Source organism: Poecilia reticulata, chromosome 23 (genome assembly GCF_904066995.2).
Source record: "Poecilia reticulata chromosome 23, P_reticulata-male-v2, whole genome shotgun sequence".
Taxonomy (NCBI): domain Eukaryota; kingdom Metazoa; phylum Chordata; class Actinopteri; order Cyprinodontiformes; family Poeciliidae; genus Poecilia; species Poecilia reticulata.
The window spans coordinates 17,766,801-17,792,113 of record NC_088852.1 but is presented as its reverse complement, the minus strand read 5'-3'; the positions used below and the strand labels follow the sequence as shown (position 1 = coordinate 17,792,113).

The 25,313-nt window shown below is 41.6% G+C and overlaps 1 protein-coding gene across 2 annotated transcripts in view; it reads left to right on the top strand.

The window, feature by feature from the left end:
* Positions 1–25,004, top strand: part of chst11 (carbohydrate (chondroitin 4) sulfotransferase 11) — a 74,539-nt gene extending 49,535 nt beyond the window's left edge. For both annotated transcript variants that reach the window (XM_008401508.3, XM_008401507.3), the window contains exons 3-4: positions 22,159–22,388; positions 23,287–25,004. In XM_008401508.3, coding sequence (XP_008399730.1) covers positions 22,159–22,388; positions 23,287–23,911 — 855 coding nt within the window. In that variant the 3' untranslated portion in view covers positions 23,912–25,004. The remainder of the gene's footprint in view (positions 1–22,158; positions 22,389–23,286) is intronic.
* The last annotated feature ends 309 nt before the right edge of the window (positions 25,005–25,313 follow it).

Sequence of the window (25,313 nt, the reverse complement as noted above, 5' to 3'; positions counted from 1 at the left end):
TACAATTTCTTTCCTTCCTTCCTTCCTTCCTTCCTTCCTTCCTTCCTTCCTTCCTTCCTTCCTTCCTTCCTTCCTTCCTTCCTTCCTTCCTTCCTTCCTTCCTTCCTTCCTTCCTTCCTTCCTTCCTTCCTTCCTTCCTTCCTTCCTTCCTTCCTTCCTTCCTTCCTTCTTCCTTCCTTCCTTCCTTCCTTCCTTCCTTCCTTCCTTCCTTCCTTCCTTCCTTCCTTCCTTCCTTCCTTCCTTCCTTCCTTCCTTCCTTCCTTCCTTCCTTCCTTCCTTCCTTCCTTCCTTCCTTCCTTCCTTCCTTCCTTCCTTCCTTCCTTCCTGGTGTTAACACAAAGTTATCCGCTGTCAGTCTCTCATCCTCTTCCCTGTGCGTTCTGAAGCCAATCCTGGTTTTATCCTCTAACGCTTCCCGTTCTCACCCTGTGCCGCTCGGTTTTGTGTTGAACTGGCCATTTATCACCCTGCACACAGGGAGCTTTAAGTGCTCCTCTGGACAGCTATGATTAGTCCAGGTGCACATGGACTCACGGTAAGCTAGTTTTCTGTGGAGGATTTTTCCACACGTTCCTCCTCCTGTGAAGTCCCATTGATATGTTTCTGTGTGCACAGCGGGAGTTACTGTAGCTTGAGTAAACTCCTCAGGGTCCTTGAAGTAAGCGGTCAAGAGAGCTGCCTGTCTTACCTCTGTATGCATGTGTGTATGTGTGTGTGTGAGTGTGTGATCTTTGACAAGTACTCAGAGTCAGAATATTTTTGCAATATTTTGATAAGATGGTTTTTACTCCCAGACTTTGTGGTTTCAGTTGGAGTTCAGGTCTATTTTGGTGTTCAGTTAAAATGTAAGTGAAAAAAATATTAATGTAAGACACAATAAATTGGTAATGAATCCCTGTTGCTTAGCAAAGATAATGGAAATGTAAATCATAGCATATTTAGAATATGAGAGAATATCAAGGAAGAATTGTGATTATTGTTGAACACAAAGGCAAAATGTGAGCGGGTATGGATTCAAATGGTCTGACATTTAGATTTATTGCTGCATCAGTATTATGTCCTGTCGCCTGGCAACCATGATAGGGTGACTCAAGGTGTGTCCAAATTCAGAGGCTGCATCTTTTGAGGAACTCACCTGATCCAGTCCGGGTAGCTGGGCAGATTACTTTTGAGTTTTGATGCGGATAATGTTGACTTTATCACCACCTGTTGATGGAGTAAAGCTATTACAGTGTTGCTTATCTGACTCCTCCATAGCTGCTTTTTTTTAAACCACGAACCAAAATATCCATTATTAAAAAGAAAAAAATCCATCGCAAAAAATGTTGGGCTCAGCAACTTTAATTAACATGTCTGTCTATTTTGTTTGCTTTTATCTTTTCCTGTCATTACAACAACCTTAAAAAAAAAAAAAAAAACTGTGAGTCATTGTTTTTGTTAATCACATTTTGCTGTCATAGTGCTAAATATAATTCCCATAAAGTCGAGCCTTTTATTCTTTAGCCTGCAGGCATCCAGGTACTTCCATCAGGCTGCAGAGACAAGTAATTGAAGTGTTTTACAAATAAATGTAATCAGTGAGGAGAGGAATGTGTCTGAGTGCATCTGTGCCAGGAGATAATACCTGTCTGGATTGTTACACCCACAGCCAAGCCAACAGTCCCGTCACTTTGGTTTATATCCTCCCATGTTTCTTGTACTTCCCCTTCCTGGAACCCTGATGCCACTGGGCCAGAAGGAGCCAGAGCAGCTGATGGGGTGTCAGTCCACTGTTAAACCAAAGCACACGACGCTGCTGAGGCTTTGTTTGCGCAGGAAGCTTTTTAAATCAACGATTTAAACACCAGGGCATCAAATGAGGAAGATGTATTCGTTTTCGCTCTCCCCATTCGAACAGAGGTTAGGATGAAAGCGGCGAGAGGCGGAGAGATTTCAAAGGGACGATAGCTCTGCTTTTCTCTTTGATGGAGGAGGCGGTGCAGAACGCCACAGAACACATGAAGAAATCCCAATTTTATTGTTTTTGCAGTAACATACAAAGGTAAATTGCCTCATGATCTAACAAACTTGTTCACTGCAAATTTCAAAAAGATTCTGTTCTCTTTGAAGCAACGATTCGACTGACCACTTATGATTGTTGAAGCCGATTTAAACAGACGTAGTCTTCCTTTTTTTGATAATCAGCATCAGTTACCAGCTTTGCATGGCTGGATCGGGTCATCAGGTCATATATAAGGTAGAACCATTAGGTTAATGTACAGCATCTCCCTATAAAAAATGGCGTGTAAACTATGTTCTCCATGTGCTTTTTAATTAGGTTAAAATTTGGAAACATGAATGACAGTGATGTGGATGTGAAAGCTGGATAGTCAGATTAGACGTGTGACTGTGTGTCTGGGTGAGACCCGACCCGACCAGCACCGTATCAACGCCTCACAGAAACTGATGCAACACGGTGGTAAACATGCTTTTGTACTCAGTGTAAGCATCGAGCTCAAAGCCCTTTAAATGATTCATGAAGTGAATCATCTTTTCGTTTTTCTGTTTTCACACTTTTTCACTTTGAAAATGCAATGAACCGGCCTGGTGAGCAGCTTTGGTGAGCTGAAGTCCAAACTGCATGTTGGAAAGATCCAGCTGATGCACTGCTAAAACCTCTGCTGTCCCTTTAGGTAGTTCCAAAGTCATTTTTGTGATTTTTATTGTTTTAATAATTGATTCATCAAGATTTTATCCACTGTAAAAACAAATGACAACAACAAAAAAAAACACTCACTTATAAAAATGTATTCATGAGAAAAAGACTTGATGACCTGTGTGCAGAGACAGAACCTCCTTATCTCTTCCTACTGTGAAAATAAAATGCAAAGCCAAACTGAAAGTTATCAGAACGTGAGGTGGGCAGTTTGCTGCAGCGGTCCGCTGCGTCTTCTCCTTTCATAAAAGCTTGGTTTGAAAACTTGTATACGTTGTCTGTGGTTCTTTTTATGTAGGTTGAGAAAAAAACTGTCATCTTGGTGCAGATATTTGGTAATGTGCCAAAGTTTGAAATGGTTTCTTTACATCTGGCTGTCAGTGAGCTACAGCAGGGATTCACAAACTTTATGTTGAAAAATCCAGAACTGATGTCCATATGGTCCATGTCAAGTCAAGTCAAGTCAAAGATTAGCCCAGCTGACCAAAGTGCTTCACAATAGACCTGGTTGAAGGTCTGGATCAACTTTCAAGCAAAATCCAGGCGTTTTACCTGCAGACTGAAGTAGCTGTGAGTTACTTTAGTTGGGCAGTAAAATATAAAGAGCTCTTAATAAGAAATGTAAATTGAAACATAATGTGTTTTTATGCCTCAGCACATAAAAGTGCCTTACTTTACAACCGAGAGTCATAAACTAAATAAATAAAGAGAAGCGAGACACAAAAACAACTGAGGAAAAACTTAAAGATTACAAGAAAGAAAATGACTGAGAACAACCGAAGCTGGGCATCATCTTTCCAAACTCAGTCTCAGTATTTCCCAAAGTCCATTTTCATTCTTCATAATTTAACTTAAGTATATAATTATGGAATTGATGTAATCAGATTTCAACAGTTCAATATAAAAACTCAAATGTTTTGGAAATTTAAGGATCTGGTCAAGTTTTAAAAAAAAAGTCACTTCTCTCTTAGTATACTGTTCTATTAAATTGTAATTAAATAGTAGCAATAATATTATGATATATGTAATCTATGCCTTTTGTAAAATAAAGACTCTTCCAGTTTAATTAAAGTTTTATTAACTCACTGATTTCTCAACTCAGTTAAAAATACTTCATTTATCCCAAAGGTAAATTAAAAGTTGGTGTAACTTTCAACATCTAAACATCTTTAAAGCTTTGTAGTGGATGGTGATGCTGCAGGCAGGAAGGATCTAAAGTAGCAGTCAGTCTTCCAACAAATCTGAAGAAATTATTGGCCAGCACTGCTAATCCGCCTCATTTGCTTTTGCTTTAAATCTCTGCCATAGTTAGAAAGCCGAGGCTTTTCAATTTCCCTGGGATTTGGGTTGTTAGTTCAGGTATTAATATGCTAATCAGCTGCTGCCTGTTGTAAAATCAATACCTTGTTGCCATGGTTACACATCATAGTGATGACCAGGATGTTTTTTTTGAAGGTAAAAAGGAAGTGTTTTTTCTCCAACCATTTTAACCCGATTTTATAAAGCTGCTACAGTGTTCAAATAAGACGCGAAGCTTCATCAGTGATTTCTAGACGACTTTATGATTCAGATATAAAAACTTATTAGATGCTCACCTGACATGGAGTGGAGGATCTCTGTGAAGGAGGAGTTTGGTTTGAGTTTTTGTTTGATTACATGTAATCATGTTCAGAAAAAAAAAACACAGCTGTTTTCTGCTTCATAAATGAAGCACTTTGTTGATTAATAACTCGGACCTGAAGGCAGAGCTGTGCTGCAGCATCACCCAGCAGACGGGATGAGACAGCAGCTCTGTCCCTGTGAACGTCAGGGTCACATCCACAATTCAACCTATGGAGGTTTTCTATTCAAAACTCCTGGTTTCTATGGATGACAACTGTCATTTCTGTGATTTACTCTGCATTTTCCCGCAACGTGGCCTGTGTCAGATTGACGTGCCGTTCAGTCCGAATCGACTCTGGAGTCAGGAGTGTGTCAAACTGTGCTGGACTATCTTGTAGCTTTTTACACAGCATAGATCAACAGTTCTCTAGGCTTTCTGATGTTCACCTGCTTTTCAGCTGGTTTTTGTCCTGTCATTCTACTTGACCAGGCTGTAAGATTGGTGAAGATCTGTTCTGTGTTGAACTGGCCGTTTATCACCCTGGTGGATCTCTCTGGTGCTGGCAGCATCATGCTGTGGTGATTCTTTTCTTCAGGTAGAAGAAATGTAGCAGCTCTTGTTTTTAGGAAATGCAGTGAGAGCAGAGCTGTTGTTTCCCCAGGGTGGATAGTTTATCTCTCAGCATCAACAAGAATACAAAATTGCTTTGATATTCTGTGAGAAATCACATCAACATCTGTTCTTTTTCTTTTTCTTTTTCTTCTTCTCCTGCTCTTATCAGAGAACGTTTAGGTCTTTGTTGCCCTGCTGAGGCAACAACGCCATCAGAAATGTTGGCGTTTCTGACATAAAGCAGAAAAGTGGCTTTATGTAACAAGTCTGTTTATTTCTATTGGGTGGAACTAAAATGTATGCAAGCAACTTCAAGCATGTCTGAAATGTTTTGTCAATAGTTTTGCACTCAGAAGCCAACTGAACTTAAAAATGTGTCTTTCTCCCAAAGCTATGAATAAATAAAAGTAAATGATACAAGCAGATGGCATACTGCAGGTAGTTCATGGTACGATGGAGTTATTGATATGACTGATGTAATATTAAAGCACGAGAGAGATATAATGTCTCACTCATCAGTTCATCAGTATTCTGCTATTCATGAGTTAGACGGCCATTAAAAGCCTGCATATCCAGTCAATTTTTCCTTGATCTTCCAAATCAAGCAGCTGTCTCTGCATCAGGGTAGGAGCAGTGTGTCCATCAGTGGTTAAACCCTGAGCGGGTCAACCTCTGTCTCTGTGTCTGTTTGGGTAGATTTGCTGTCTCTCTGGGTTAAACTCAGGGGGTTAAACTCTGGATCTACAGAGAAAATGAGTAAAAGACTCACATGAAACACTTTGATGACTTAGAGGGAAAGTCCAGGCAGTTTGTCATTATCCTGTTTGCTATACCCTGTTATTATGCTGTTCCCTTTGACATACATACAGTAGTGTACACACACATGCATGCACACCTACACACACATGTTCAGCAAAATACAGAGAAACGTTATGACTCCCATTCATTTCTATACCCTAACTCTGACCCTATCCTACCTGTAACATTAGCACCACCATAACCTCTAACCTGCTAGCCCTAAACCCAACCTAAACTCAATTCACATTTTAATCCTAAGCACCTTCTTTCACGTGTTTCCTGTGTCGCCTATGTTGCTTGTGACAACAGATCCACTCACCTGAGCTATAGAGCTCTGCAACTCCTCCATGCTTACCATGGTTACCAAGGTAACCTTGGCTGTCTACTTCAAATAATTATCTCCTGGTTTTGAATATCAAAAGCCTGACTAGATTTTATCTAGAGGCATCAGATTAAAATGAGCTGAATACATGTGCACACCGTGGTTTTTGTATTTTTGCTTCCAGAAACACCGTGCATCATTTCTCTATTGTTTCACTATTACCATATTTTCCTGACTATAGAGCGCACCTCACTATAAGCCGCACCCACAAAGTAAAAAAAAAAAAAAAAAAAAAGCTGGAACCGCGGCTTATAGCCACACCGGGCTATAAGCCGCATGATTCAAAACGGGGAAAAAAGTAGCGGCTTATAGTCCAAAGAATACGGTATGTGTTTCTTTGTGTGGGTCTATTTCACAAAGTCCCAGGATAAGTATGACGTTTGTGGTTATTGTGTAACAAAATGTGAAAAGGTTTAAGGTGTGAGTCGCTGTAAACCCACCAATCTGCCTCAGCTCTGATGATGATGTCATCTGCTGATGGTTTTCTGTTCATATTTAAACTGAGATCTAGGAATGAACAAGGTCAGCCTCAGCACTGTGAGCTACAGCCTGCAGTGATCAGCAGGAGAGTTTTCCATTTGTTCTGCAGATGCAACATCTGCTCCTCTGTTGTTCACTGCGCTGTTCCTCCTGAATGTTTTGTCAGACTGAAAGACAAAGCCATGCTGGCGTTTCTGACGGGCATTACTCTGAGATGGTGGCGTCTGCAGGTTTAATGTTACCGTGGGACCCGAAGACCCAGACACACCCATGCTGGTAATTCAACCTGGGGAGGCCGCAGCCAGTTCACTGACCCTGCTTTATACTGGACCCATGTGGGTCCCATGTGTGTGTGTGTGTGTGTGTGTGTGTGTGTGTGTGTGTGTGTGTGTGTGTGTGTGTGTGTGTGTGTGTGTGTGTGTGTCTAAAGGGCCCTTGTTAGCTTTCTCTACATTGTTTAGATCTTTTAAAGATATAACCCTGCAGTATGGTGCTTTGAAGCACGATTTCGACAACTACAAATAGTAACAATGATGATAACTACAAAGATATCAAATAACCTTAAGATTGGAAAAGATGAGGGAATGGAAGCTATGGGAACACACAACGTATAACTACAGTCTGCTTGAGACTTGGTCACAATCCAACAAGTTGTGAAAGGATGACAGGAAATCAAATAATGAGGACAGAGATACAAGCTGGTGTGTTTCTGAGTTCAGGTTTGCTGCCTTTGCTCTTAGCCTCTGGCATCTCACTTTCTCTTTATGCAACATCAGCACACAAATCAAGATTCAGTAGACGCTCTGCTTTCATATTTCTACTTTTGCTGAGTTCTGGGACACCAGGCAAGGCAGAAAAATAATCTGGTTACTTCATGATTGAGCTGCATCAACGTCAGCTGGGAAGAATGTGCAAAAGATTCAGTGAAGATGGATGGATGGATGGATGGATGGATGGATGGATGGATGGATGGATGGATGGATGGATGGATGGATGGATGGATGGATGGATGGATGGATGGATCACATAGAAAATAAGTGCAGAAATGTTTCTGTTATCAGGTGCATTTCAATAAATTAGAATATCATCAAAATGTTATTTTTCAAGCAATTCAGGTAAAAAAAAAAAATATATATATATATATTGTAGAAAATGGTTTTGTCCCAACTTGAAGTTCATTTCACACTTAGAATTCAAGATTGTAGACTCTGGAGGTGGAGTGTGGGGACCATGAAGAAGGCTCTATCAGAACCAGAACCTGGCCCGGCAGCAGACTGTTCACCCCGATGCCTCATCAGAGTGATGTGCTAGAGACGCTGAAGTGCTGCACAGGACAGACTTTTCAGCAGACCCCCTTCATGTCATAAAAATCCCATAGTTGGTTCTGTTTTATTTGTCATTTTCTCACAAACTGCATTTTGAGTTTTTCATCAACACAAAGAAACACTTGTTTCTGTTGCCACTCTGAGAAATGCATCTACACAGTGTAATATATGAGTGAGTGAAATTTATGGAGCTTTGATTTTTGTTGGGTCTTCTTGTTGAGCCCTTTATTTAATGCACTTTTACTCTGGTTGGCCTGGGAAATGCTTCTGCTTCTGCTGAGGCTTTTCCCATGCTATGGTTTTGTGAAGCTGCATAAATAAGAAGCGGGGCTGTGCTCTAAGAGAACGTGTGTTTTCAGTCATTTCTCTGAATAAATAGAGCTAAGCAAACATTTCCTGCAAAGCGCTGTGAGCAGCTAGCCGCCGAGTCTGGAGGTGCTCTCTCTCGTGTGGCCCTGCGTCTCATAAATGCCAGATTGGAAAGTTAATGTTCTGCCTGACCCGGTGGAAAGGATAAATTTGCCTCATAAACTGTTAGCATTGTTAAGGTTTTACAGCAGCGCCTCACCTTGTTGCCTTTTACGCAGTCTCGGGTGAGGGTATTGCCCCGCTGAAGTCCAGGTGCATGTTTGGAATGGTCGCTATACACTGGCGGCTTTATCCCAGCCGCTGCATGAATGTCTGCTCAGTATGGGAGGAAGAAAGGTCCTTGATGAACACTATCGATCTTTGTTGAGATAGATAGTGAGCACAGCTAATGCACTAGTGCGAGAGAGACGGAGCACTGTTTTGGGAGAGGAAACTAAATAAAAAGCCCATCTCTAACATTACCAACTTCCAAACTGAATGGAATACAAATTTAGCTGCAGCATTTTCCCCTCAGCCTCTCCACTCTGACTGTGAATACAAATCTGAGGCCATCTTTTGTCTTTTTTAGTATCAGATAGACAGAGGAGTGGACTCCGGAAAGAAAAGCAGAACAATCTGAACAATGAACAATCTAGCACAACCAATCAGGAAATATTTAAGGAGTAAAATTGACTTTGCTTGGCCATCGCTTTTCTACTTAATTCTGCTCAGTTCTCATCTCCTTTCAGTGCTCTGTCTGGGATTTCTCCCATTGAGCTCAATTTCTCCATTTGAATGTCAGTTTTAGTATTATAGTCTGTCTACTTGAGGTTGAAGTTTGACTGCAGAGGAAGTGAATGATGCTGATCACTCCATGTTGGCAACTCTTCCAAATACTGAGCAATTAAAGTTGGAGCAAGAGGAATATTTAAATGGGTTGTATTTTGTATACTTATCAAATAACTCAAAAGAAATTAGACTTTGTAATTTAACCCCTTGAAATTGGACCTCTGTCTCTTTAAAACCTCCTGCTCTTTCTGAAAATCCCCTTTGAGGAAGTTATTACAACAGTTAAACATTTTTACCAGCGTTGAACTGAGAAGTAGCTCCTATGATGAACTCAGGAGATGTGAAGTTCCACCAGGTGTTTGCTAATTGCTGCTGGCTAGTCTGAAGGATCCAAGTGGAGAAGTTGAGGATGGAGGGCTGCTCTGTGAGGCAGAAGGTTAGAAGCTGCAGCTCTGAGGAGGAGCTGCAGCTTGAAGGCGGTGTTAGCTCCACCCAGGCCTTTTACACAGCTGAATGGTTGCCATGGAGATTGAAGGACTTCTCAAACATGTATGAAAGAATCGAGGCAACACTTCAGGTTTGTTTTTGATGTGAAAATAACATTATGATGATATACAGCTCAGAAAAAAATTCAATTGTACATAATACTATCCCTTTAGAAAAAAGAACATCTATTTATACATTACATAAAATATAATGTATATATATTTTATAGTTTTTCCACATGAAGTTGGCTGAAAAAGCACTTTTCAGTTGTCCTCTCAGGTGATTTCACTCCTCTGCCAGAGTGGGCAGCCAGAAAGGGCCCATTAGGACACGATGTCGAAAAGTCTTCCTTTTGCTTTACTGGTGTAATATTTCAGGAATAAGAAACTCCGACTTGGCTTTGCTTAAAGGTGCATAGTTCTACCTCCTAAAAGAATCAGATTATAAATGATCTAATTATCTAAAGTAAAGCTGACTGGTTCACAAAAAGCCAAGGGGCCCAACCATTTGTCTGCTTTGATGAAGTTAATCTTACATTAGATGTACCCCAGTGAGCCGTCCATCCGCTGGAGTTATTGAAAACTATAGATTCAAACTCGCCCTCCCCGGCTTCTATCGTTCTGGAAACTCCTCACCTCCCCTCTTTAATCTCTCTTCCTTTGCAACCATCAGCGGATCAGAAGGAAGCTTTTCATTACCACCCTTGGTCAGCGCTGATCCTCAGATCATATTTCAAACTCCGAGCTGCTCTCTCAGAGAATAATGCAGCGTTGGCAGGGGGATGAATGCTTGAGATACGGACGCATAGAATTCTGCATATCTCATCACTTTTGCTCACATTTCAACAGTAAACATGAGGTGAGGAGACGAGACGGTGGAGGTGAGCGCTGTGACTTCAGGTGATGAAGTGGAGACGTCCTGTTTGTGTTTTCAGTGATGGTCATGGAGGTGAGCTCAGGTTTCCATGTGAACAGACTCATTCTCTGTCCTGGTCCTCCATCTGAAATTCCCCAGGCAGAGTGAACCTGTCCAGAAGTATTCACGCCCCTTCAGTCACAAATTTTCGTGCATTTACTAGGATTTTTTTGTGTGATTCATATTTTTTTATTCACCGCCGGGTTTGAATTTTATACACTTTTTGGTAAAAATAGCTCAAACTCAGTCAGAACTGTACAGGAAGTAGCCAGGCCAACTAGGTCTCATACTGTACTGTGTTTTTTTAAGGACATCAGAGTAAAGGGGGATGAAAGGAACTTTTTCTTTTTAATTCAAAATTACACACTGCATTTTATTGGTCTAACACATACAATTCCACAAAAAATATGTTGACGTTTGTGTCTGAACAAGGTGAATACTTCTTCAGAGTACCTTAGTGAAGCAGGTTCGACACACATAGTGTTATATCTAAATCAACATGCAGCTTCTGTATGCGGGGAAGCTGCTAATCTCAACCTCTGACCAGCTAGTCGCTCTCACAGTCACGCTTTAGCGCCCGCTGCTGTCTGCTATTCAGCGCTGGCTGCTGCTCCATGCCACAAATGTGCGATCAAATTGCCGAGTAATGCTTTCCGCTCCTCCATGGGAAACAGATTGACACGCCAGAGGTCGTGACCTCCATCACAACTGTATCGACACATCTCTCCTCTCATCTTGCTCCCCCTGCCCACATCCATTCATCTGAAGTGACCAGAGAATCGGAGACGGAGCAGCCGGCGCTACAAGCAGGCAGAGAGAGCGACAGCAGGATCCCACCCCACCGCTTCCCCCTCGTGTTAATTACAGCCTTGTGCTGCAGGATGGAGGGCTGCGCGCTCGCTGCCACATCTGTGTGAATAATAGCTTTATGCCTCCGAGTGAAAGAAAGGGGAGATTTTCATCACAACAAAGCTGCTATTTGCTGTGAGATTTAGCGCCATTGTGGGCTTTTGATGTTTTCCCGCTGACGTGAACAGGCGAGGAGTGATGAGCGTCTGAACAGCGGCGAAGTGACAGAGGCGCTAAGCGAGGCCTTCCTCTCCATCCGTCACACTTTGTCACATTTCTCCTCTCTATTCCTGAAGCGGGACAAAAGGCAGGAGCGTTGGTGTTGGCACGCAAAGGAGGGATTCTGTAGCTTTGCATGTTTCCATGAAGAAAAGTCTCATAAGGCCTGACATGAAATACAGTTTGATATCCGGGATAAAGAGAAGCCGAAAAGCCGCATTTTATTATGGCTCAGGATGCTGGCATCGTTCCATACGCAGGAAATATTATTATTACAGTATTATCCAGCTTTGGATATATTCATTGTCTTTCTTTTTTGTCTCTCTTTCTTTCTGTTTTTGTCTCTCTTCCTCCCTTCCTCTCGTTCTCTCTTCCTTCTGTCTCTCCATAGGGAGCCCGAGCAAAGCAGAACTGTCTTAAGATGAATGGAGTTTTATGAATATCGTGTCGGATCCCTGCAGTTTCCACTTTTCTCATTAGGGTTCAGTTTAATTATAATGTTTTAAATGATTACACTTTCCACCTGTGTGTTTGCCTGGTGATGTTTTCTCAGTGTTTCTCTATTTGTAGGTTAAATTTATTATTTTGTGCATAAAAAATCAGCTGACAACAGCAGACCTCAGGAGTTAAAAATGTTTATCATCTGTTCCGATTTCAGCCTCTGTTGCTGGGAAAACACACTGAACGCTTCAGAAAACCAGTCGAACATATTTGACCAATCAGAAGTATTTCCTTTTCATATCCTGGTTAACTGGATCAGTGATACTTCTGCTTTGAACTTTGGGCAGAATATTAATACCATTGCTCTCTGTTATTGCACTGCAAAAAAGTATTTCCTCTTTACTTTACATTTTGTTACACTTGTGTCTGTCAGACTGATTTTAATGTGAGATATGAAGATAACCAGTGGTGGAGAAAGTACTCAAAAAATGTACTTAAGTAAAAGTACAAATACACAGACAAAAATGTACTCAAGTAAAAGTAAAACTACCACATTAGCATTTGTACTTAAGTAAAAGTAAAAAAGTACTGGCTTTTAAAAATACTTAAGTATTAAAAGTAAAAGTGCTTGCTGAATGGATTACCTAATTGCTAATATCATTAAGTGTACCGATCGTATTTAATTTTAATACATTAGAAAACAACCTGCTGAATACTATTAATCAATCATTAATCATTTTGTCTAGATTAATGTCAAGTTGTCAAAACAAAGACATTTTCAATAATGTCAACTTTGTATTAAAAGTGTCATGATTTACTGAATGACGCTTTATGACAACAGTCATAAATATTTATGAAGACTTATTCATGTCCATGACAGATGTTTATGACGGTGTCATGTCAGTCTTATTCACCCGCCTTCAGTAAAGTGTTACCGGCTGGGTTTATGTAGCATTTGATTTTTAACAAAATATTTATACCTGTATTTCATAAAAATAATGGTTGACTTTCGGCATTTATTTTGAAGTATGTTGATCCTGTTTACAACTATAATTTTCATGTTCAAAAGCAATTTTTTTATGTTCCATCTTATAGTAATAACTTAACAAAACTGTTTATTTGACTTCAAAGACTAGAGTCGAGATTGCTTTACATTTAATTTATACATTGAAAATTTGTATAGTAAAATGCAATAAATTAGTTGTGATGTACAGAAGATAAACAATAGCAAGCTCAAGAATATGTTTAGCTCTTAATACATAATAGTAAATGTTAGTTATAAAGACTAGATGACGTCAATTTATGGTCTTAAATTGCAAAATAAAGTCTGCAAATTGATTGTAGAATGGTTTCATTTTTACATCACTTTGCATGAGATACTTTCAAACTAAGTGTTTTGTGTTCTACAACTACATTTCCTGTGGACTTAGAATTTAATTTTGTTTCAAAATTATGTTAATAATATATTAAATACATTAACTGTAATATATTTTACACTATAATTAACATATGGTATAGAATACAGACTTCAATGGTATTTGGAAATGTCCAAGGTTTTTTAAAAAGTTTGTGAATGCATCACAAAAAACAGAGTAAAAAGAGAGAATTTCAGTTTTGGGTTAACAAAATATTGGTAAATTTGACATAAAAAAAACTGTTAAAATAAGGAAAATATTTTGATGGAAATTCTGAAAAAAAAAAATACAGAAAATGTCCTGTTAATTCTCTGCCATGATATTTTCAGTGTTTTTTACAGAATTTCCATCAGAAGTTTCCCGTAATTTAACAGTATTTTATTTCAAAGTTTTCCATGAAAAAATAGGGAAATATCCTGGTAATTTCTGCCAGTACACTTTCTTGTTTTTTATGGAATTTCAGCAGAATTTTTCCATAATTAAACAGTTTTTTCCCCAATAATTTTACATGAACAAACTGTTAAATTATGGCCCACCACCACTTCAGGTGACATTTCCCATATTCTCAAACTCAAAGCTTGACATGTATGGGGCAACGTGATAGTTCATCTACTGACTGACTACATAAACTAAAAGCTGAATCATAGATATTTTTAATAAGCGTATTTGTGAGCCTGCCTCTTTTTATTAAATTGAAATTAATTTTAGATTTTTGTATGACTTTTTCTCAGATTAACTTAGAAAACGAGTTGTTATTATTACAGGTTAGTTTTCTAAACAACAAAAAAGTAACTGCTAGGGAAGCTCAAAAATGAAAAATTGGACTGATATTGATATCCGATACTAACACTGCTGTTATGCCAGATTAACCAAAACTTTATTTTGTCAATTTTTTTTTATATCATTACTCGATTAATCGTAAGAATAATCGATAGATTACGCGATTACTAAAATATTTGTTTACAATAGCCCTAATTATATAAATAAAATAGGATTTATAGGTTGATCGGGGGGATTAATTCTCTCCTTCGCCCCCTCCTTCTACAGCCAGACCTCCTCCCCCTTCTTGCAATTTGCTGTCCGGCCGCCCCCCCACCCAGCACTCAACGGTACGCTTGACCGGCCCCACCCTCTTTGACCCCTCACATCTACCTCTACATTGAAGGGGGGCTAGTGCACCTCTCATGGTACACTAGCCCCCCCAATGTCTCTCCTTCACCCCCCCTTCTACAGCCAGACCTCCTCCCCCTTCTTGCAATTCGCCGTCCGGCCTCCCCCCCACCCCCCTCCCCCCCAGCACTAGATGGTATGCTTGACGGGCCCCACCCTCTTCGACTCCTCACATCTACCTCTGCATTGAGGGGGGGCTAGTGCACCTCTCAGGGTACACTAGCCGCCCAATGTCTCTCCTTCGCCCCTCCTTCTGCAGCCAACCCTCCTCCCCCTTCTTGCAATTCTCCGTCCGGCCGCCGCCCCCAGCACTCAATGGTATGATAGACTGGCCCCACCCTCTACGACCCCTCACATCTACCTGTACATTGAAGGGGGGCTAGTGCACCTCTCATGGTACACTAGCCCCCCAATGTCTCTCCTTCGCCCCCTCCTTCTGCAGCCAAACCTCCTCCCCCTTCTTGCAATTCGCCGTCCATCCGCCCCCCCAGCACTCAACGGTACGCTAGACCAGCACCACCCTCTTTGACCACTCACATCTACCTCTACATTGAGGGGGGGCTAGTGTACCTCTCATCGTACACTAGCCCCCCCACAATGTCTCTCCTTCGTTCAATCCTTCGCTTCCCCCTCCTCTCTAACGATACGTCAGCCCCCCACCTTCTCTCCTTCTTCTTCGAACCCCTTCTAGCCTCCCAGTGGGCCATCGTTCCCTCGGCCTCCAGTTCTGATTCTTCGGGTTAATCTACCCGTCTTTCTCTCTCTGTAACAACAGATGACTAATGGTTTCCGGTATTCTCAGGTTGAAAACTTGTAAGCAATCTTTAAGGCCATAATCATCCGCTCTGGTAAGATGCGAAGTTCTTCTGAGGAACAGTTTTGATACTTCTGACAAGGTGTCACTAGGTTGGTGAGATTAGGCATGAGGACTCAGAGGTCTGTCGTGAGTCGGAGACAGGTCCTGACTCAGAGACAGGTCATAACTCTGTGGCAGGTCCCGACTCTGAGGCAGGTCCCGTCTCTGAGGCAGGTCCCGTCTCAGAGGCAGGTCCCGTCTCAGAGGCAGGTCCCGTCTCAGAGGCAGGTCCCGTCTCAGAGGCAGGTCCCGTCTCAGAGGTCGGTCCCGTCTCAGAGGTCGGTCCTGTCTCAGAGGCAGGTCCCGTCTCAGAGGTCTGTCCCGTCTCAGAGGTCTGTCCAGATGCTGAGGCGGATCCTGACTCGGAGACGGGTCCAGGGACGGGTCCTGACTCGGAGACGGGTCCCATCTCAGAGGCAGGTCCCATCTCAGAGGCAGGTCCTGTCTCAGAGGTCGGTCCCGTCTCAGAGGTCGGTCCCGTCTCAGAAGTCGGTCCCGTCTCAGAGGTCGGTCCCGTCTCAGAGGTCGGTCCTGTCTCAGAGGTCGGTCCCGTCTCAGAGTTCTGTCCTGACTCGGTGACAGGCCACGACTCTGAGGCGGGTCCAGACTCTGAGGCGGGTCCAGACGCTGAGGCGGGTCCAGACTCTGAGGTGGGTCCAGACGCTGAGGCGGGTCCAGACTCTGAGGCGGGTCCAGACTCTGGGGCGGGTCCTGACTCTGGGGCGGGTCCAGACTCTGGGGCGGGTCCTGACTCTGGGGCGGGTCCTGACTCTGAGGCAGGTCCTGACGCTGAGGCGGGTCCAGACGCTGAGGCGGGTCCAGACTCTGAGACAGATCCTAACTCGGAGATGGGGACGGGTCCTGACTCGGGGATGGGTCCTGACTCTGAGACGGGTCCCGTCTCAGACGTCTGTCCTGACTCGGTGACGGGATCTGACTCTGAGGCGGGTCCTGACTCTGAGTTCGGCCCTGACTCCTCCAAGTCAGTACCAACCTCTGAGTTGACCAAATTTAGAGGCCCAGCTAAGTGTGGACTAAACACAACATTTGATCCATTCTTGGTGGGCTCTTGCCTCTCTTCTTCATCTGGATTGTCTCCACAACCCGCAGCCTTTTTGATGAGGTCCCATGCCTTTTGGAGAAAGGTGTCTTTGAGATTGATTTTTCTCGGTCGTGCAAGGGTTCTTTTAAAGCATTCCACAACCTTGTGAATCACTATTGGGTTGTTGCTTTTAATCATTTTGAAGAGCAGTTCTCTAACTGCGTCTTCATTGCCCCACAGAAGTTGCAGGATGTCTCGGCAGGCTTTTTTTTCCATTTTGTCATAAAAGACAAAATCTATGTCCTTGACTTCTTTCCATATTTTTGGAGCAAGCTTTCTCTGGACCGGTTCGGTGTGCTTCCTTTTGTAATGCCCATAGGTAGATCTGTAACTGGACTTATAAATCAATCTCCATAGAATATTTTGAACCATAATTCTCCTTTCATCTTCTGTTCCACGTCTGAATCCCATCCTGTTTGCGTCCCTCAAAAATTGTTCAGGGTCCATGGTTGCCTGAGTATAATCTTCACTCAGGCAGTTTTCATCTGCGTACAAGTCTTCAGTTGGAAAAAAAGTCTTTCGGATCTTTCTTTTGGTAGACGTGAACATTTTCTCTTTAGGAACAGGATTCTCCAGATGCTTTTTGAATTTTTCCACGATGACTTGGTGTCCTTCTGGGTGTTCCACTAGTGCGATTAAATGCAGTCCACTGGCAAAGTGGAATGCATCTCTCGCAAGACTCTGGAAAATCCTTTCACCAAGTTCTTCTGAAATCTCCGAGAGTACGTTCACATTTATATCTCCAGTTTTTCTCAAAAGCAATTTCAAAATTTTGCTATGTTGTTCCTCAAAGACTTGTCGGACAAGATGCAGAGTTGGTCCATCTGCAGCCTTTTCTATCACTTCCCACAGAAGTTCACTGAGAAAGTTTCTCTTTTTGTAATCTGGGCTTCTTTGACCAGGATGAACTTTGCTGGACAATGTCTTTTTCACTTTCGTCCAAAAAGAAACCTTAGGTTTCACATCCATTTCTCTCTCTGGGCTTTCGTCGTTCATCTTTATTGTGCTGAGCTAAAACGTCCAAATGAATCTAGAGTTGACTGACTTGTTAACCGATTTGTGGTAACTGATCAGAGAATTAACTGATCAGTTGGTGATGTCATGGACTCTATGACATCATAAAGTCATCCTCAGAAGGGCCTCATGACACAGACATCATTTGAAGTCATGCTGATGACGTCATTGTAAGCAGCATGGCAACTGTTGCTAAGGGTAAAAATAGCACGCAGTGAGCATGCGCTGTGAAAAAAAAACTTAATCTGTGGGCACTAGATGCATTATTCCCGCAAGTCTGAACTGGCAGTGATTTGTGCAGCTTAACAGGAGGGGCCAGGGAACCATTGGCCCCTCCACTTACCGCCCACCCATTTTTATTTGTTATTTGGGTTCCATCTCCTAACAGGCATAGAGCAAATGTCAGGGGAACCACAACATGACCTTGGCCGGTCTATGAGTCAAACAAACCTCTTGTGATGCCCACTGGTGTGTGAAAAAAAGTGAAAAAGGAGCATTTAAATGTCTATGGGATAATAATAATAATAATAATAATAATAATAATAATAATTTACTTGTTACGATGGGTGCAGTAACGGTGTTTCACCGGTATGTGGTGCATGGGAACTCTGAGCTGCCAGTTGCTCTTAATACATTAGAAATGTGCCATTTTAATGAACAATGCCACAGATAAAGCATATTTTTATTATGTTTACTCTCTGTAACATGGTTTAGACTTAGATATGTGATTCTATGCATCATAATTTCAGGGACGGAAACATCTTGTCTCCTGTCCTAACATAACATGAACTTCACTTTTTTTTTTGCTACTAGTGGCTTTTATTTTTAAAGAAATCCAACAGAAAGGGGATGGAAAGAAGGTGGGTGGGAGAGGACAGGCAACCAAGGAGCCAGTAGCAGAGTTGTAGTCAAGGTCACCGACCAGATAACACAAGCAATTATAAAAAGTACTTTTCAAGCAATTTTTGTCACTTAGGGGGAAATAAACAAACATACAAACTTAGCCCTGTGAGAAAATTTAATTTCTCCTTAAATCTTATAATTGAATGTAGGACCTATGCCTTAAAAAAAAAACTTTATTCAAGCATTTGCGTTAACTGAGTCTCATCACTGTGGCGTCTGGTTTTCTGCCTGAATTCAGCCAAATATTTGCTTTTAAAGGATCTTTAGATTTTTTAATTAAAATTAAGTTTGGAATCATAAATGAGCCACTTTAAAAACTCTAGTTAGGACTTTTTCAAACATTTGGAGATGGAAATATTGGTGTGCTTTGACTCTGTATTGCTTTGTCCTATGGAATAATTAATAAGTTAATCTTTGTCACATATTTCACCATAATGCATACTTCTGTTTACCAATTTGACATGAATTATTTTAATTTCGAATTAAGACTCAATGGCTCATTGAGTCTACACTCCAAAGTGCAGCAGTTGAATCTGCTGCTCAGTAACACCTCAGGTTTAAACAGTGAGAATCATCTGTTATTCAGAGACTATGAGAAGAATTATAATGAGCTGCCAGTTGCACCACAATATAGATTTATTATCAGTCAATCTATTGCATCCATGCATCTTTTGACTAGAAATATAATTAATAATGTGAAATACTTCATCAGAACATGATATGATTTGGATTTTTTTTTAGCCTGACAGTATTCTGACCTGGGTGTGGTTTGTGAAATTTGTCCAAAAAATGTAATCAAAACTAATTCATGTTTTAACAAAGGAGGCAACGTTTGGACAGCTTTCCTTCTTTATAAATGATATCAACAACTGTACATTTTACATTCCCTGAGTTATTTTTGATGTTGAAACCATCTTACAAGTGGCATCCAGGGTCTTCCTTATTTCCACTCTTGGGGTTACAGACAATCAGCACCAAGGAAAATGAAAGCTGCACCTGGATTGGCTGCATTGCAGATGCTAACCGTTGTGTTTAGCATTGTGTCTGAGTGTTCCAGCTTCTCAAGCTCTAGATCTGCGAACAAGCTGACAAGTCAATGATTTGAAACAACCTGCTGGCTTCCCTTAGATAGAAACTTTTGAAACTATTTGAATAGTTAATGGAGCACACTGTACTATAACTATTGTAAATTGCACGTATGATTGAATCTAAATGATTTATTTGTAAAGTGCCTTGAGATGAGAATTGAATTAATTTTCCAGCAATAATTTGGAGTTAAATTCCAAGGAAAAGCACAGATAGGTTACCACTGAGGATATACCGAGGTCAAATTTTGACCTCTGTCCCAGACGTCCAGTAGTGAAAGCCAACCGTGAAGTGTAAGTTTTCCCAGTGTTGTTCAGTGACATGTGATTTAGTGTCATGTGTTTGACTGATTCCTTCACGGCTTCTGAAGCGTAGCCGTTCCACATTTAGAACTGTACCAAAACCATCCAATAAACACACAACAGAAATGGATTTTCCCCCAAACTATTCACATCACACATTTCCCTCCTAAATATGTATTTATAGCCGTTGTCCACAGTGCCAGGTGGTTTATGTCATAAGCTACCGTTTGGCCCTGGTAGATGTTATCGCTGAAAGGCCACACTTGTTGTTTGGAAGGGCATGCAGCAGAAGACATGCAGGTCATGGTATAATCGTTTTAAATTCTGTATGGAAAACAGGACCTGCCCTGGAGGGGAACGGTGACCTGTAGGCAGAGAGAGGCAGGAGGAAACGCTGTGGATGCAGAACCCTCAGGCTGGCCTCTGTCTGCTTATTCCTCTGCATCTGCATCCGCCAACTCCCATCATCCCACACTCCATTACAGCCTTCACTGTGAATATGAAATGTGTCTCCAGGTGGCTGGATCTATGTATACTGAATACTTAATATGGGTTTGATTATCTAATATCAATATTTCCATCATAGGCATGAGTTAATATGGGGGGGAATGCAGTCAATAAAGAAATAAGAGGAATAAAGAAAATGCTTAATCATGTCCATCTGTCTGGCTGTTCAGTCACCTTTCCTTCTCCATCTTCCATTTCCTTTTTTCTCTAACTTCATTAACTTTAGAACTTTAATGACTCTGTAAGTGACAGTAAATAATTATTTAATAATAATCCTCTGTGTGCTTCAGAAGGGTGCTTCATCTTTTGTTTGGTGAAAATTCTTGAAAAGTAGATATAAACTACTACATCCGTCCAGACAGAAAGGTCTGTGGAGCAGGTCTCTGACAGCACAACTTGATCACTACGATAATGTCTTCTAGTGTCCAAACAGATGGTCTTTTTAAGCAAAACTGAACCCCACTGGGCCAAGAGAAGCAGCTTTGCTTCCAGCTACCTTTGTAGGGAAAAAATATTATGATTAATTGCATTAGTATTTTTAACGCAATAAAATCTGTGTAATTAATTAATCAAAATTAACCTTTTAAAGTCCCAGTCCAAACGGTTTCTGCCACATCAGACACTTTGAGGACATTTCCAGGCACATGATTTTGATGTGTCTGAAAATTAAAGTGCAGTGACAGAAAACCCGAACAGAATTAAAAAAGATTCTACCTTGGATTGTACAGAAGACTGTTGTCCAACACGACACCCTTTCTGAGACAGAATAAACACACAGTCAGAAAAAATGTATTCTTTTCTTAAATACATCCAGTCTGACAAAAGCTCCAGCAGAAGTTAGCCTATAACTTTCACTTTAGCATAGCTTCCATTGTGGCTTTTATTTTTGTGTAGTGGCTTTTGCTTTTTGTTGACCCTACTGGGCCACTGTAGATTCAGGTTCAAAACAACTATAATAAATGGGAGTCTAATCTAAAATCATGTTTTCTACACAAATGAAAAGTGATCTGCACTAACAGGTGCCATCTTCTACAATAAGTATGGAAAATGGATGGGTGGAAGAACTTGAAAAAGAGCCTGAATTACAGGGAAGGAGAGGAGCCCTTTTAATAATAAAATACAGCTAGATCAGGCATGCTGGCAATGAAATCCTAGAGATTTTCCCAACATGCAGCACACTAAGAGTTCATTGCTAAACTAGAGCTAAGGACGCATAAGTTAGGAAGGCTGCCTCCAAAGCTAAGAACCATCCAGTTATATTGTTTTGTGCTTTCATGAGTTTTCACATCACTGAGCTGAGCTGCTGACCATCAATGCCTAGAGAGCCTTAAGGGTTTTTACTGTGCCTGTTATACTGTATTATCTTTATTTCCTGATAAGCAGTTTTTGTTTGCTGATATCAAATTCCAGATCAATACTTCATTAAAGTTCATAAAATCAGAGGCCATGTGTATGACGAACACCTCTGTGTCTTTAAAGTGCAGTAAAGTAACACATTATCCTTCATCACTATGTCATGGTCTACATCAGTACTGTGACTGTGTCCCAAGCTAGATAACATTTCAGATGAAGCAGTGTTTCTTCTACACAGATTATTTGTCGCAGACAGGAAGTTGAAACAAAACAGTTGATACAGTCTTTCTTTTTCATGTCAATATGTAGGATTTAAAAAAAAGACTCTGCTGGAGAATTTAGATTTGTAAGAACAAAGCTGGGACTGAGACTGGGACATTCCTACTATATGCTTTTAAGATTTGTTCTCTGGTGTCTAATACCTTTAAAGGGTTTCTACTATTTTCCTACTCTGGATTAAATGTATATCTCTCTCTTGCTCTCTTCTTTTTCTCCATAAATGGTCCAGTTGGACCCATCAGGAGCTGCTCTCCTCCATCAGGCCAGGAGGGACAAGGTGGTGGAGTCCTGCAGAGTTAACAGCGCTTTCAGTCGAAAGCGGAGAGTTCTGACACCCGGGGACCTTAAACACCTCGTGGTGGACGAAGACCATGAGCTCATCTACTGCTATGTCCCCAAGGTGGCCTGCACCAACTGGAAACGCGTGATGATGGTGCTCACAGGCCGGGGCAAATACAGGTGGGTGTCACATTTTTATGGTTCTGGGGTTGCAGTCATACTGGAGTTCAGGCATTGTGTTGTAAGAATGCAGGATTCACCACATGTGGAACCTAAAGGTCACAGTCTAATTTGGTGACACAGTGATGTGAGCCTCAAAAGGTTTGCCACACCTGTTTTTGGGTCATGTTTTCATTTGTTCTCAGTTAATTCAAAATTCCAGAGATTCTGAATTAGATTTAGACCCAAACTCTGATTGAGTCTCTCAAGGACTTTCCCAGAATTCCCCAGAAGCTCCTCCTGAGTTATTTTGTGCTTTGGGTCAATGTTGCATTGAAAAATCAATTTTCTCCTTAATCCGAGGTCCCAAGCACTCCTGAGCAGGAGTCATTTATGAAACACCGCTGTAGTCTCACCACCATCCTTTACAGTTATTTATTGTTAGCCATATGGAGAGCAGTGCCTGTTTTTAGTCTAAAAAGATCCATACTGGCTGAGGCCTTTTACTCTGATTGCTCAGGTTGGACAGCCTGGTGGTTCCAAACGTCTCCCATCTGCATGTAACAGATACCACGGTGCTTTGTGGGATGTTCAGTGCTGCAGAAGCTTTTTGTGTTATTTGCCTGATTTGTGCTTTCACACAATCTGGCCTCTGAAGTTTACACACAGCTCTCTTAACTTCATTGCTTGATTTTTTCTCTAAGCACTGTCCATTCTGAGACATCATGGATAAAAATGTCCATTCAACTGAATTACTACAGGTGGACTTAAGGTTCTTGTAGAAATCAGATGCATCTGAGATTATTTTAAATCAGTGTCTGTATTTTTTTTATGTTTAAATGTTCAGTTGTCTATTGTTTGTTCAAATGTGGCGTGTTCAGTAATTCCGTCTCATTGTCCTTGTGCCTTTCCTGTACAGTGACCCCATGGAAATCCCCTCCAATCAGGCCCATGTCCCTTCCAATCTGAAGACGCTGAATCAGTACAGCATTGCTGAGATCAACCATCGCCTCAAGAACTACTTCAAGTTCCTGTTTGTCCGTGAGCCCTTTGAGAGGCTGGTCTCAGCTTACCGCAACAAGTTCACCCTGAAGTACAACTCGTCCTTCCATAAGCGCTTTGGCACCCGGATCATCAGACGCTACCGCAAGAATGCCACCCAGGACGCCCTGATCAATGGCGCTGATGTCAAATTCAAAGAGTTTATCGAGTACCTGGTGGATCCAGCCACACAGCGTGATGGTCCACTCAACGAGCACTGGCAGACAGTTTACCAGCTTTGTCACCCATGTCACATCCACTATGACATGGTGGGCAAGTATGAGACCCTTGAAGAGGATGCAAACTACATACTGCGGCTAGTGGGTGTTGGTGACTCCCTGCGCTTCCCAAGCTACGCCAAGTCCACTCGTACCACAGACGCCATGACCGCTCAGTTCTTCAGCAATATCAGTTCTCAACAGCAGGTCCAACTCTACCAACTTTATAAGATGGACTTCCTCATGTTCAACTACTCCATACCCAGCTACTTGAAGCTGGACTAAATGACAGCAGAGCTGGTACTCTGACAATGGCTGCCTTGTTTGCAGAAGGGCAAAAAAAAAGAGTGAAGTGCAAATTTTGGAAGAAAACTTGATTTTTAAAAACTGTCGTTGTGCTTTGTTGGTGTTGTGTCTGCAAATGGATATTTAACGAGTCCCGAAAGGTTAGAGGAAAGCGTGCTTGTGTGAGCATAAGCTGAAGGATGTTCAGTCAGCAGAGCCAGAGCGCTGACTGGAGGAGGAAGCGGGCTTGAAGGACCTAACACCTACAAAAACTGAAATGTCTGGGTGAAGCAGGTCTTCAAGAAGAACTTATCTTCAGAAGATGAACTTAATCGAGGGATTCTTCTGATTATGTTCTCTACATCAGAGGCTGCCTCACATTCTGCCGAGCAAACAGCAGCCTAACACACTGACTCCAATGCATTGTGAGAGCTAAGCTCATCCCTTCTCCCCTTTTATCTAAGAAACTCCGTCAAATTGTAAAGCAGTTCTTGTCCTGTGCTGCCCTGTCAGCATGGTGAGTTAATACCCCTTACCTATGAACCATTTCATTAGATTCATGTCAAAGGAAAATTGGCTTATCACATCCTCAAGGGTGCCTTATAATATACGGCTCCTTATTTTACCACCATGAACTCACCGGCAGTAACTACAGCGGTGTAGCCTTCAGTCAAGTGTTTTACCAAAGTCAGTTTTATTTCCAGTTTTCGATGCTGGCAGAACAGATCATCCAATGTTTCGACTTAAAAGACATCAACGCATCAATGACGTTTGAAAGTTCTTTACAGATTGATCAGACCGGCCAACCAGCAAGGATGCATTAAAGAACGGGATGCATGAATGTGATTGGGTGTACCTTAAAGAAAAGAGAGTTAATGAGGTTTTCAGGAGTGACAGTCACTGGATCACATAGCCACCATGCCCCTCATAGGGGCCCAGTGGACAGAAGCAGGCACACACCCAACCAGGCTACCAGCCAAACACGTCTTTAAGTAAATTAAGATTACCCTTTTGTCGTCTTTCTTATGTTTTGTTTCTGTTTATCTTATGAAACATTGCTGCAAGCAGCAATAATAAAAACATATTTAATTGATTTTGTTGTCTGACTTCAGAGTGATTTAAGCTGCGTTTGAACCACTGAAACCTTTTCTTTACTCAGACAGCAAGTAGCACAGCCGGCTGTGTGTGCAGTCTCCAGGTATTTAAAGTGATGTAGAATGAGGTTTCAGTGCTGTGTTTACAAAGATTGACAAGAACATCCATTGTCCCAGCTGGAAGATAACAAGCCAGGGAAGAAGTTCTGGATGTCGTTGGATTTAACTTACCTAAATTTGTAAGATCAACTTTGTGAGAAGCTCAAGAGAGCAGGTCTGAAAAAGAAGGGCCCTCATATAGGTTCAGA